Here is a 14,172-nt window from a genome sequence, read left to right on the forward strand (position 1 = left end):
CTCGGACCCGCCCCTTCCGTTCCCGGTTAGCGCCTGCGCACACAGCCGGGAAAGATGCCTTTTGACCCAGCTTAGTAGCCGTAGTCGGCCGAGCGCCGGCGGCGGGGGATTGTGGGAGAAGATGGCAGCCGCCGTTCACCCCCGAGTTGTCCGGGCCCTGCCAATGTCGCGTAAGTGTCACCGGGAACGGCGGCCCCGGATCGGGAGTCCAAGATGCGGATCTAAAGTTTGGGGAGTGGCACCGTGGTGCAGCGGTCGCGCTGAGTCCCTGGGCACCCTGGTTTTTCTAGGTCCGGAGCTGCCTCCGTCCAGTTCCTCCTTTTTCTCCCCTTCCCCGGCTCACGTATTGAATTGTGCACCTGGGAAGGGGTCTTCGCTGGGAGAACGTGAGCAACGCGAAGGGGAGAGGGAAAAGGGGGACATGTGAAAGATCGAGAAACTCAGTACTGATAAGGTTGTAAGGGTTTGGGGTTATAAGAAATATTGGGGGGAAGGCGGGGGAGGAATCTGAAAAGGATGGGGGAAAAAAAGGATAGTGGAGAAAAGGTTCTTCATGGATTGACTTTATGACTTTGCGCAAACTCTTAATCGGTCTCAACTTCAGATTTGCGCATCACAGTGGAAATGATCATACTACAACGTCAGGGAGTTTCTGAGAAGATTCAGTGAAGTAGTATTTATAAAAGCATTTTCTAAATCAAAAACGTTCCTACAGATGTGGAGGCGTTGAGGCCTCGGGGAGCGAGGGATGCTCAGGAGAGAAGAATCAGGACATTGGTGGGAAAACAAGGAAGAAGAATAAAAGAATATCTTAGGATTTGCCTAAGTGTAGTTTATTGTCCCTTCTATTCTGATCGGATCTGCTGTGGTCCTCAAGTTGAAAACACGCATTTGCTCTTCCACTCACTAAGAGAGGCTAGAAAAGCAAGGAAATTGGGAATACAGTTACACTTCGTCATCATTATTTCACCCTCCTCTCCTTCACAAACATGCCCTGCATCAACCTCCAGAAATTGCATTTTTCCATAGTGTATTTTAGTTATTACAGAATATCATTTGCTCTCAAAATTAGGTGCATGTCAGAATCATTCTTTAAAAAAAAATAGAAATGGAGACTCACCGAAGAGCTATTGAATCAGAATTTTTGAGACTGGTTCCTTGCACCTTACTTTTTTTTTTTTTTTTTAACATCTTTATTGAAGTATAATTGCCTTACAATGGTGTGTTAGCTTCTGCTTTATAACAGAGTGAATCAGTTATACATATACAATATGTTCCCATTTCTCTTCCCTCTTGCATCTCCCTCCCTCCCACCCTCCCCATCCCACCCCTCTAGGTGGTCACAAAGCACCGAGCTGATCTCCCTGTGCTATGCGGCTGCTTCCCACTAGTTATCTATTTTACATTTGGTAGTGTATATATGTCCATGACACTCTCTTACCCTGTCACATCTCACCTCACCCCCTCCCCATATCCTCAAGTCCATTCTCTAGTAGGTCTCTGTCTTTATTCCCGTCTTGCCACTAGGTTCTTCATGGCCTTTTTTTTTTTTTCCCCCTTAGATTCCGTATATATGTGTTAGCATACTGTATTTGTTTTTCTCTTTCTGACTTACTTCACTCTGTATGACAGACTCTAACTCCATCCACCTCATTACAAATACCTCCATTTCATTTCTTTTTATGGCTGAGTAATATTCCATTGTATATACGTGCCACATCTTCTTTATCCATTCATCTGTCGATGGACATTTAGGTTGCTTCCATGTCCTGGCTATTTTGCTTCCATGTCCTGGCTATTACCTTACATTTTAAAAAGCTCCACAGGTAGTTCTAATGTTCAGCCAGAGGTGAGAGTCAGGAGTATTTGGAGGATTCTTTTTTATTTTCCATCTTGGGTAGAGCTCCTCCACGCCTCTGGGCAGGTGCTTGGTGCACATCACTTATAATGGATGGTTTCGTAGCGCTCACTTCTTTGCAAAGACATTTGCTGGTTCTTGTTAAACTGTTACATTGGTGCCACATAGTGTAGGTTGTGAATGGTAATAACGACAATTTATTGAGTTCCTGTTGTCGGCTAACCACAGTTCTAGACATTTTCATAAAATTTTTTCCTTTAACTCTTTTTTTTTTTAACTTGACACTGTAGCTTGTGCTCTTTACCACTCTGCTGTACTGTCTCTGGTAAAGTAAGCTTGTGAGTAAACTCGGGAGAGGCAAGTCTAGTGTGTAACATAATCAAAACACTACAGAACTGTATAAAACATACATAGTGAAATGTGGCGAGACGATTAAGTACCACAGGAAATCAGAAAAGGGAAAAAGTAAGGAGGGAAGATTGGAAGGCCAGTGGAGAATTGCAGCGCTTCCATTGATTAAAAAAAAATTTTTTTTAGCGTTGTTATGATCTGGAAAGTCAGAGGGGTTGCACATTTTCCTGGCACTAGCAAGGACAAGGGGGTGAGAATGGAGGCAGTGAGATGACTACCTGAAGATCTGGAATAGTAGGAAAGGAGGTTGAATACATTAGATGGGATCAAATAATGGAGGCCTTTGAAAGCCAAGCAGAGTTTAGACCAGTGGTTTTCCAAGTGGGTTTTGCAAGAGGAACCAATGGTATATAAAAATACAGTATTAGAACTTAAAAAAAAAAAGTTTTCTGTAGTAGTAATAATAGCTAACACATGGTTCAAACTATATACCAGACACTGCTCTGAGTGCTTTCATGTGTGTTGCAAAATGTGTATAACATATCGGTACTACATAGAATGTGCATGTAATTTACAAATAAATACGTTTAAAAAAACCCTTATGCGGTGTGGAAGCAAATATGTTTGGAGGCTATTGGTTTAGATATTACAGTAGGAAACCAAAGTAGGTTTAATGAATAAAGGATATTATTTTCCTAGTGGTGTTCCTAATTAATGGAAGAAAATGGAGAGGCTGGAGCCAAAGAGTGTAATAACATATTTATTGAGAACCTCCAGTGCGTAAGGCACCGTGATGTACTTACCCATTTATTATTTTATTTTTTTAAATTTTATTTATTTATTTATTTATTTTTGGCTGTGTTGGGTCTTTGTTGCTGTGCGTGGGCTTTCTCTAGTTGCGGTGAGCGGGGGCTACTCTTTGTTGCGGTGCGTGGGCTTCTCATTGTGGTGGCTTCTCCTGTTGCGGAGCACGGGCTCTAGGTGCACAGGCTTCAGTAGTTGTGGCACGTGGGCTCAGTAGTTGTGGCTTGCCGGCTGTAGAGCTCAGGCGCATTAGTTGTGGTGCGCGGGCTTGGTTGCTCCGCGGCATGTGGGATCTTCCCGAGCCAGGGCTCGAACCCGTGTCCCCTGCATTGGCAGGCGGATTCTTAAACACTGAGCCACCAGGGAAGCCCTTACCCATTTATTAATTTTCATATCAACCCTCTAAAATGTAACCTTCATGAGGCCAGGGAGTTTGTCTTTTTTACTATGTTAGTCACAGTTTCTAGAATAATGCTTGGCTGGTAATTCTTGAAAAAACAAATAACCATGTGAGGTTAGTGTAACATTACCTTCTGAGGAATTTCAAAGTAATAGTAAAATACTCCTGGAATTCTTAATGTGTGCTGGGTAACGTGCTAAATGCTTTACACACATTTACTCCAGTCCTCATAACAATCCTTGGAGATGTTCATACTAGACTCCAGTAATTCTTCTGATTTTATTTGCTCTGTCCTTTATCCTGTGCCCTAACTTCCTTACTCATCATTCTAATCATTCCCTTTCATACATTGTCAACTCCTAAGCCCTTATCCCTTTGACATAAAAAAAATCAATGCTGATTAAACCAAGCTTTCCACGTATGCTTTCCACGTATTTCCTGCCTGCCCCTGAGCGGCTGAGAGTTAAGCTAAGGAAAACTCCAAACGAATTGGGTGTCCTTATTTTAAATCCATGAATGCAAATCTCAAGTGGATTTTCAGCACATTTTTTCTAGGAAATTTGCTTTCCCTTTCTCCATACGACTAGTTAACACTGCCAATCTCCTCTAAAACTTTTAACACGTGCTTCTGCCTTATTCTTAGTTTTACAGAGAACGGAAAGGAATCAGATGGGAACAATCTTTTTCCCACCATGAAAATCTAATAGCTGAGCTGGGATAATTCTCTGCTTTTCCTCCTCTTACAGTGTGTGAGCTTCTCCTGGTCTGATGGAAGGCCAGTTCCCTCATTTGGCCTTTGATCCCATCCTCCCTTCCCTCTTCCTACCCTCTCCTGAGTCATTAACATTTCCCCTCTACTGGGTCGTTCCCATCAACATCTAAATATGTTATAATATTTCATATTAAAAGAACCCTTCCTTGTTTTCCTGTTTCTCTAATCCCATTTTTCTTTGTCCCTTTACATCGTATCCCCTGAGAAGAATTTTCGATACTCCTCTTAGGATCTCCCTGCCGCACTCTCCTAATCCAATCAAATTGCTCTTGTTCAGGCTATTTACAGCCAACATTTTCTAGATCCTAGGGTCCTCTGCCCTCCTCTTACTTCACTTTTCAGCAGCATTTGATAGAGTTGACTATTCTCTCCATCAGTCACTTTCTTCTTTTGGCTTCTGGACACCATTTTCTTTGTTTTTTTCTCTCACCTCACTGGGCCACTTTTCAATTTCCTTTGCAGGCTCTTTGGGTTAGTCATGTAACCTCTCTGAGCCTTGGTTTCCTCATCTGTAAAGTGGCAATAAAGATAGTGTGAAATAAAATAATATCTATTAAGTGCTAAGAACGATGCCAGGTGCCTTTGTAAGTTTAGCTGTTATTTGTACGTTATTATTTTGTTACTATTATGTGTCTGATCTGCATTGTTTGTTTCTAGTCTCTGTGGTTGCAGTAACTATTCGGTAAGCTAGGCTTTTTCTCCAATTCCATACTTTTGGATGGGAAAATCAGTGGTTTCTGGGCAGAGTGCCACTGGAAAGTCAGCTCTAGAAAGCAGAACAGACTTATTGATACTTTCTTAGTTACTTACTTATCTACTTTTGATGATTTTCATTAGTTTTTTATTAAGTCTGAACTGTACTCTTATTTTTATTTTTTTTAAACTAATGTATTTATTATTTATTTTTGGCTGTGTTGGGTCTTTGTTGCTGCGTGTCTCTAGTTGCGGTGAGCGGGGGCTACTCTTTGTTGCGGTGCGTGAGCTTCTCATTAAAGGGCTTCTCTTGTTGCGGAGCACGGGCTCTAGGCATGAGGGCTTCAGTAGTTGTGGCGCACGGGCTCAGTAGTTGTGGCTTGCGGGCTTAGTTGCTCCGCGGCATGTGGGGTCTTCCCAGACCAGGGCTCGAACCTGTGTCCCCTGCATTGGCAGGCAGATTCTTAACCTCTGCACCACCAGGGAAGCCCCTGAACTGTACTCTTTTAAAAAAATGATCTCTTACCTCTACCTCCAACCCATATCATCAACTCTATTTTTCATTCATCGTCAGATTTACAGTCTGTTCCAGGTACGTCTTTTGCTGTTCCCTGCCCTGGGCTTATTCATTCCCACCCCTACGTTGTTAGATGTGTTACGTGTTTCACGTGGAAATCTATCTTTTCTGTTATTACTCTTTCAAATCTTTCTCAGAACACTTTATTCGGGAGTCCTTCCTCATGATTCTCTAACTTATGGCACCTTTACTTTGCATTCTCTCTGCTCCTTTCATGTAGAGATTTATACTCTCTTAATTTGTAACTGTTTATTATTATCTTTCTTAACGTGATTTATCTTTTTAGGTAAATTATATCCTATAGGGCAGGGAGTTTGCTTTCTAACTTTTATACATTTCCTTATGTCCCATGGATTTTTTGTTGCAATAATTTGTGTTTATTATTGCTGTTGTTACTTAAATTATAAAAGTTAAATTTAAACTGTAACCTAAGTAAATGAAAATACTGATAGCAAAATAATGTCGCGTTTCTAGGAAAAGAAGCTGTTTGAATTCATGGTCAATTTTATGTATATTCTGGGGTTCTCTTTAAGGTTCTTCTGTTACTACAATAGCCACATCTGTGTTTCATGGCCCACCCCAGCGCCAGCTTCATCATGCACTCATGCCTCACGGGAAAGGTGGGCGTTCCTCAGTCAGTGGGACTGTGGCCACTGTGTTTGGAGCAACAGGATTCCTGGGCCGCTATGTTGTCAACCACCTTGGTAAAGTTCCTTGCGTTCAACGTACTCCAAAGCCATTTATTACAGTTGCCTAATGAGAACTGTTTCTTTTCATTGTAACAGTGTTCTGAATTACTCCTATCTTGGATTTATGTAATTTTGGTCTGCTTTACGTTATGAGCAGGCCCAGACTTCCTGTATAGGATGTTAATACAGGAAAGGGGACTCTGAAAAGTTATGACATCTCTAGCATGGCAAAATATGTTTCTTACTAAAAATAGAATCAATTCACCTATCATACTAGAATTTAAATGTTACAGAATCACTGGTGTATAATGTAACCATATTATGTTAACGTTGATCCTTGTTCCAATCTATTCTTTTTTAGGTCGCATGGGGTCACAAGTGATCGTCCCCTACCGGTGTGAGCCATATGATACCATGCACCTTCGCCCGATGGGTGACCTGGGCCAGATTATCTTTATGGTAAGAGCCCGTGTTACTGATTATTGGAGTTGATAAATTACTTAGTAAATTACTAAGGTCTTTTGTAGCATAGAGAGGCAGTATAATAAAGCAGCACCTTCATCCCAGAGTGGACCAAGGGCATCCTCCATTCACAGGCCATTCTTGTAAACCCTAGTCCAGCAGTTAGCAAACTTTTTCTCTAAAGGGCCAGAGAGGAAGTATTTTAGGCTTTGCAGGTCATAGGATCTTTGTCATGTTTACTCAGCTCTGCCCTTGTAGCCTAAAAGCAGCTACAGGCAATATATAAACAAATGGGAGCCGATGTGTTCCAATAAAACTTTGTTTACAAAGTTAGATTGCAGGCTCCATTTGCCTGTGGGCCGTAGTTTGCCAACCTCTGCTCTAAGCCTATGCTGGCCAGTAGCCATCAGCCACGTGTGGCTCTTGAGCCCTTGAAATGTGGCTGGTGTGGATTGAGGTGTGCTGTAAGTGTGAATTACACATCAGATTTCAAAGACTTGGTTCGAAGAAGATAATATTCAATATATTGTTAATAATTTTTTACATTTATTACATATTGAAATAGTATTTTGGATAAATTGGGTCAAATAGAATATTATTAAAATGAATTTCACCTGTTTCTTTTTATTCTTTTAAAAGTGGCTAAGAGAAAATTTAGAATTACATATGTGCCTCGTGTTATATTTCTCTTGGACCGTGCTTCGATAGACAGAGAAAATGACAAATAGGGTGTTTTATAACTTGGTTGGCTTGGATAGACTTGACTTCCAACAGTTCTTCCTGAGCATTCACTGTTGTTATTCTTCAATCTGCAGGTTCTTCCTTTAGGCCAATAGTTAATTGCCAGCGGGGTAGGGGGAATTGTGTGGGGAGAACCTTCAAGGGAGTGATGAGAAATGTGTGGGCCCTTTTGGTTGTCACAGTGACCGGAGACCATACCGGTTTATTAGGCAGGGGCCAGGGCTGCTGAGTATCCTATAGTACACAGGTCCTTTTCACAGAGAATGATGTTGTCCCAGTGCCTGCAGTTTCCTATGGAGAAACACTCCGGGCCTGGGTGCTTGGGTCAGCTGTTCTTGTAGCTAACTTTTCTTACTTTCATCATCCTGCCTGGGCCTGAGCTCTTCCACTGACACACCTTCCTCTTTTAAAAAATGTTTGTTAAACATCCTTAGTATCTATTTTATTCACACAGATTATTTGTGACCTCATTAAATTTTGACTTATTTTTAATGGCATTTTCATTTATCCTTTACTGAAGGTTCACAAGCTAAATATAATATTTATATTGGAAATTTCTTATTTCTAAAGTGTTTTTCTTTTCCAGAATCTTATTCTCAAATATCTGCTTGCTATTGCAGTTAGAGGAGCTTAGCCTTTTCCTAGTTCTTTGTGACTGAAGATTATCAGTCACCTTGTCGATCCTCAAAATTGAGGTATTTCACAAGTGATGGATGAAAACTTTTACCGGCTTGCAAATGTGGAGTCATTGGAATTAAGCTGAATGACATGTATTCCATGCTTCACGGGTGTTTACTGTGTCTGCTCCGTTCCTGGCGTTGAGCTAAGCTCTGAGTGTGTCTTGTTGAACAAGACCACAGGGAACTCAGTCTTGACAGGGAACACAGACACGAAGTGCGTAACTTTGAATGCGGTCATGTTTATGAAAGGGGAAGCCCAGGAAAGTTGTAACAGGGGGGACGCCTCACTATATTGTTGTTGTTTATTTTTGAGAAGGATGGACCACATTGGGTGCGGGGTGCCGATTTCCCCACTTCAGTCTCTGTTGGAAACTGCTGTCTGAACAGCCGTTTGGTTCACCAACCTGGTCGTGCCCCTGGAGCTTATCCCTGGGAATTTGGTTTCCTTTTGATGCTCCTCTCCGGGCCTCCCTCTTGGGCCATTCATGCAGTTAAGCCGCAAGCTCTTCCCCTCTGAGTCTTCTTGGGTTCATCCTTTCCCACCCGTGTCATCTTCTCTGAAAGGGCCGTGTTAAGCTCATTATGTGTAGAGCGATTTTTTTGTTGAGTGTTTTTCTCACTGTGCTGCAGATTTTCTGTATATTTCACTTACTCGTCATAGCAACCCTGTGGGGTAGGTTGTATTTTCAAGTTTTGCATGGAGTTTGGAGAGAGCATTTGTGCACTGGTAGTAAATGGCAAAGCGGAATTTGCGTTCTGTCTCTTGTACTGCATTCTCCACAGTCAGTTGTAACCAGTGCTGCCTGCCGAGGGCTTCATCTTTTTGCTCTTGAATCTGATTCCCATAGCCCTCTCTCTCTTTTCTAAATTGCGCAGGCATTCTATCGCTCGCTGTCTCTCCTTCTCCCCCAGCCCCCCACTTCTCTTCCGTTCTCCCCTCTTTTCTCACTCTCCCACCCCCCTCACTCACAGATACAGTTAAGAAATCCATACTACTTATTATCTTCCTTCAAAATGCTTTAAAATTTTATTTTCATTTTAACACAGAAAATGCTCTACCTTTGTCCGGGGGTCTTTAGTCCCTCGTCACTATTTTGGACAAGACACATCGATCTGACTTAAGTCCTAAACGACTGCTCACAAGTGCAGGTCTCCACCGAAGTCTGCCATCGGCTCGCCCTGAACTGATAGGCAGGTCACTTCTCTCTGAGTGCTGTTTTCATGTCTTTAAAGCAGAAATGACCAGATCTGGGATTATAAAGAGTAAAGAGTTAAAAAGAAATAAGAAAATAGTCATGAGTATTCCCAATTTAACGTTAGCCTTTGAGAGACACCCCTCCTATCTTCCGTCTAACTGGTCGGTACTAACAAGGGAAAGTCAGTTTACCTCCCACATGATCCTCGGGTCTTTGGCTGTATTTCCTTCAGGAAGGGAGACTCGATTACTAGATTCCTTTACAGGCTTCTGTGGGGCAGTTGGGAGGTCAAAAAATTGCTCTGCCCCGTGAAAATGAATAGTGTCTTCTCTAGTTCTGTCCCCCGCTCTTACCTGAATAAAATGTGCTTTGACCTCTTTGTTTCCAGAAGAGCCAGAGAATCAGCAGCGTGTCTGTTGTAGCCAGCGGAGCCGGTGTGAAATGGCACCGTCTCGTGATGACAACAGCTGGCCCGCTGTGAATCTTGCTGATGGGGGGAGCTACAGGCGTGTTTTGTGCCAGGGTGCGCCCCCGATGTTTTCACGTGACTGGCTCCTGCTGTTACAGGAATGGAGCGGGAGAGACAAGGACTCGATCCGAAGAGCCGTGGAGCACAGCAACGTGGTCGTCAACCTCGTCGGGCGAGAATGGGAAACCAAGTGAGTCTTTGACCCTCGTCTCCCCCTTGCAAAGCTGGCTTCGGGTTCAGTAGACACTTGTTGGGCACGTGACATGCCAGGGATTGTAGTTGTGACGTTTTTCATTAGTTCATCAATGAGTATTGACTGAACAACCTTCCCACAGCCAGTGACCACCCCCCCCACCTAACCCCTCTCCTCCCCCAGCCGGGGGTTCAGTTGGCAGTAAGTCTAGTATAAGAAGCAATAAAGGGACTTCCCCGGTGGCGCAGTGGTTAAGACTCCGCGCTCCCAATGCAGGGGGCCTGGGTTCGATCCCTGGTCAGGGAACTAGATCCCACATGCATGCCGCAACTAAGAGTTCGCATGCCACAGCTAAGGAGCCCATGAGCTGCAACTAAGACCCAGCACAACCAAATAAAAATAAATAAATAAATACATAAATAAATTCAAAAAAAAAAAAGAAGAAGCAATAAAAAGCCACTGTGGATGGCGCCAGTGTGGTGGGTGTCGTCACCAGCTGGGGTGGGGTTAGGAAGGAGGGTTTTCCTGTTCCACTGACCGACAAGCTGAACGCTGGGTTTTCTCACGTGAACAGCGTTCTCGATCTGTTCTCCACGTTGTTAATCAAAGATGGCACGAGTACCAGTCTGAACAGTTCTTTTTAGCCCTTGTGTGGGTTGTTTATCGACAAATAATGTTTTAATCCTGTGCTTCCGCAGCACTCTGTTCACGCCTCTTTCTTCGCATTTATGAAGGTTTGACTTAGACTTATTTAGATATGTCTGCCTCATCACGTATTTTTAAGTTCTTTGATGACTTGGAGGGTCTCATTCAACTTGATAGGCCCCGTGATGACCAGCAGTGCTTTGTACAGAGCAGGCACTTAGTTCACGTTGTTAGATCTAATTGGTGACTGATGTATTTTTTTTTTTTTTAAATATGGAATGCTTCATGAATTTGCGTGTCATCCTTGTGCAGGGGCCATGCTAATCTTCTGTGTATCGTTCCAGTTTTAGTATATGTGCTGCCGAAGCAAGCACTGATGTATTTTTTTAGTTTCCTTTTTTTCCCCTGAGGGCAACAAAGGCCTGGGGGTGAGCAGTGATTTCCCCTCCAGCTCCCAGCACTTCTCCCCTCCCCGCCCAATCAGTGCAGCCAGATGCTTTTAAAGGGCCTCAGCCTTGGGATTCCTTGAGGACAGAGAATAGTATGTATGCTGATTTATGACTTATAGTAAGCCTTACATTATGTATGGTAATGGCAGTGAGGAGGCCTGTAAAATTTTTTTAAAATACTAGTTTTGACTTTGGGTTAAATCGTTGCTACTTGAAAGTGTAACTATTGCTGTTATGAATTCCAGCAATAGTATGAAAACCAGCTTATCACAGTATGCTTTGAAATCCTGAGTCAGGTGTTCTTAACCGATCCCTATTTTTTCCTTCCAGAAACTTTGATTTTGAGGATGTTTTTGTAAAGATTCCCCAAGCAATCGCTCAAGTGTCCAAGGAAGCTGGAGTTGAAAAACTTATTCACGTTTCACATCTGAATGCCGATATTAAAAGCCCTTCTAAATATCTGAGAAATAAGGTAAGTAACAAGTTGATTTGGGAAGTGGTTCACAGAGCTTGAGTTTCTTAGCCCCTTGGAAACGTGAGTTTAAGTGAGAAGGGCTTCTCACTGATGTATCCAGAGTCAACGGGGATTTCTAATTCTCCATATCCAGAATGTGATTGTCGTGTGGCCGAGTGGTAGCTGAGTGCCTTCTGTTTGCAGGGAACTGTGCTAAGCGGCCTCAAAGATGGGTAGATCGTACTCTTACCCACCCTCCAGGGTGTAGAGTTTCTTGGCACATGATAGAATTACAGAGTAAACACAAAAGGTAGAGTATGATTCCTGCATAAGAGTCATACCTGTGTCAGCCACCAAAGCTAAAGGACCATCCTTCTTTCTCTGACCCCTTGCATAGTCATGGTCTTATGCCATGCTTGGAGGGGTGATGTGAAGGCCGGGGGTGACAGGATAAGTATTTGCCAGGGGAAATGGCTGTTCACATTGTAGTTAGGTTTCTTGGACCCCCAGAAACCCCACTGTGGTCCAGATTGTGCCTAGGGATTGACCAGCCTGGTTTGGAGTCGGTCTGTAACCTGAAATGTTTTATCATCAGGGACTCAGTAGGGATTGCGGTGCCCCGGAATGCCTTCAGCATTTGGTTCCTGCTGTAAGGAGCCTGCTTTGGGTCAGATTGATAAGGACCGCAGAGTTCCTTGACACTGGCTCCAGCTTTTGGTTCCACTGCATTCTTTAATTGACCAAATTATTTATTAAGCACCTACTATGTGCTCCATGTTGTAGTAGGCGCTGGGGATACAGGGTAAATAAAACACACATGGCCTTACCCCACATCTAGTTTCTAGTCCATTGAGGAAAATAATTCCAGATGCACTAGGTGTTGCAAAGTAGCTTGGGGAATCTTTACAAAAACAACCTCAAAATCAAAGTTTCTGGAAGGAAAAAATAGGAATTGGTTAAGAACACCTGACTCGGGATTTCAAAGCGTTCTGTGATAAGCTGGTTTTCATACTATTGCTGGAATTCATAATAGCAATAGTTACACTTTTAAGTAGCAATGATTTAACCTGAAGTCAAAATTAATACTTTTTAAAAATTTTACAGGCCTGTTCACCGTCATTACCGTACTTAACGTAAGGCTTACTATAAGTCATAAATCAGCATACATACTATTCTCTGTATGAGAGCGAGAGAGAGGGAGTGAGAGAGTGAAGCCCGTGCCTGCCTCTGCCCTAGCATTCAGAGAGTCATCCGCATTCGCAGTTGTTTGGAGGGGGCGGAGGTGGGGTAGTCAGTGGTGAGGGTGAGGGGGGAGTCGGCGGTGCCCAGCCCTCAGGCTTAAACCCCTGGATGGCTGGTGCTCCTGGTGAATAACATGAGGAACCCTTGAGAAGGACCGGGTGCTGGGGGCGGGGTTCTCAGCCTTAGTGGCCCATTAGAATCATGGAGGGGACTGAAAAATCCTGATGCCCAGGGCACCCAGACCAATGGAAGTAGCAGCTCTGGGGGTAGAACTCGGGCATCAGTGTTTACACCTCTCCCTGTGTAGCACAAATTGAGAGGTTTTATGTGTGGAGAACGGAAGAGGATGGTCCAGTTTTGGCCTCGGGTTGCATCTCAAGTGCACGTCGGTCACCCAGTCCCAGTGGAGAACGGGGTTTAAGACCCTGGCGCTCCGAAGAAAGAGTGTGGCTGGGGATATGAACGTGGGAGTCCCCGCTGTTTGTTGTTAATTGAAGCAACACGAGGGGACGAGGTGGCCTCATGGGGACGAGTCGAGAGCAGAGAGCTCTGGACAGCGCCCGGAGGAGCACTGATGGGGGTGGGTCTGGGGGACGAGGACAACGGTGCACCTGCCAAAAGCAAACAAGAGGACCGAGCAGGGTGGACCCGGAGAGGCAGGAGGGACACCGGGAGAGTCTGAGGTTACAGAAGCGGGGGGAAGGTGGAGAGGTGAGTCAGAGCTGCAGGGTCCGCCGGGGTCTACACCGCAGGTCCTCGGTGGGCTCATCAAGAGCAGTTTGAGCAGGTGTCGGGGCAGCAGTGAGTGAAGGGCAGGCGGGGGCGGAGGCAGCAGGGACAGTAGGACAGCATCGTTCTCAGGTGGTTTACTAAGAGGAAGGAGGGGGCTGGAGGGGCGTGTGGCGTTGGAATTTCTTTTTTCTTTTAAGGTAGACGATCTTGACGTTGTTGAAATGCTGGTGGGAAGGTGCAGGTAAGGGGAGCCTGACCGCAGATGTGGGCGGGAGTGACGGGCAGGTTCCTGAGAAAGTGACGGGAGGTGAGTTCCTCCACTCTGGTCCGGAAGGAGGAGAGAGTGTTGCTTCGTGCACCTGGCTTTGTAGCTTCAGCACTGGGAACGCCAGGTGGTTTTTCTCCGCTGCTCTACTTTCTCCTTGAAGTAGAAGATGGAGTCATTTGCTGGAAGGAAGAGGGGAAAGTAAGGGAGAAATTTGAATAGAACAGAAAAGGTTTGAAATTTGTCAACTGGAAATGTAAACTAATTAGAAGGAAACCCTATTTCTGGGAAATGTTACGAGCCCGGTTAAAACTGGGGACAGGAATTTATGTGTTACCAGTTGATGATTTGTACTTGTTTATTTTCCTGTAGCTCTGAAGGCAGCAGGAGGGCATGGCTTAAAGAAGGAGGCTAGTGGGGTTCTTCCAGGATTGAGATTTTTGCCTGGTGGGTGGAGTAAAGGACAAGGACAAGGGCACAGGTAGTCTACAGTGTCGCTA

General features: G+C 44.2%; 1 protein-coding gene and 1 non-coding gene across 2 annotated transcripts in view; one reads left to right on the plus strand and one right to left on the minus strand.

The window, feature by feature from the left end:
* Window positions 1-64: 64 nt before the first annotated feature.
* The window catches only part of NDUFA9 (NADH:ubiquinone oxidoreductase subunit A9), a 30,274-nt gene continuing 16,166 nt past the window's right edge, over window positions 65-14,172 (plus strand). Inside the window, exons 1-5 of the mRNA XM_068560136.1 lie at window positions 65-170; window positions 5,989-6,159; window positions 6,506-6,603; window positions 9,791-9,882; window positions 11,310-11,451. Coding sequence (XP_068416237.1) covers window positions 122-170; window positions 5,989-6,159; window positions 6,506-6,603; window positions 9,791-9,882; window positions 11,310-11,451 — 552 coding nt within the window. The 5' untranslated portion in view covers window positions 65-121. The remainder of the gene's footprint in view (window positions 171-5,988; window positions 6,160-6,505; window positions 6,604-9,790; window positions 9,883-11,309; window positions 11,452-14,172) is intronic.
* Window positions 10,798-10,904, minus strand: LOC137776031 (U6 spliceosomal RNA). Its single transcript, XR_011076153.1, has one exon. It is a non-coding gene; the product is annotated as a U6 spliceosomal RNA (small nuclear RNA).

The sequence above is a fragment of the Eschrichtius robustus genome, chromosome 13 (assembly GCF_028021215.1).
Source record: "Eschrichtius robustus isolate mEscRob2 chromosome 13, mEscRob2.pri, whole genome shotgun sequence".
Classification (NCBI taxonomy): domain Eukaryota; kingdom Metazoa; phylum Chordata; class Mammalia; order Artiodactyla; family Eschrichtiidae; genus Eschrichtius; species Eschrichtius robustus.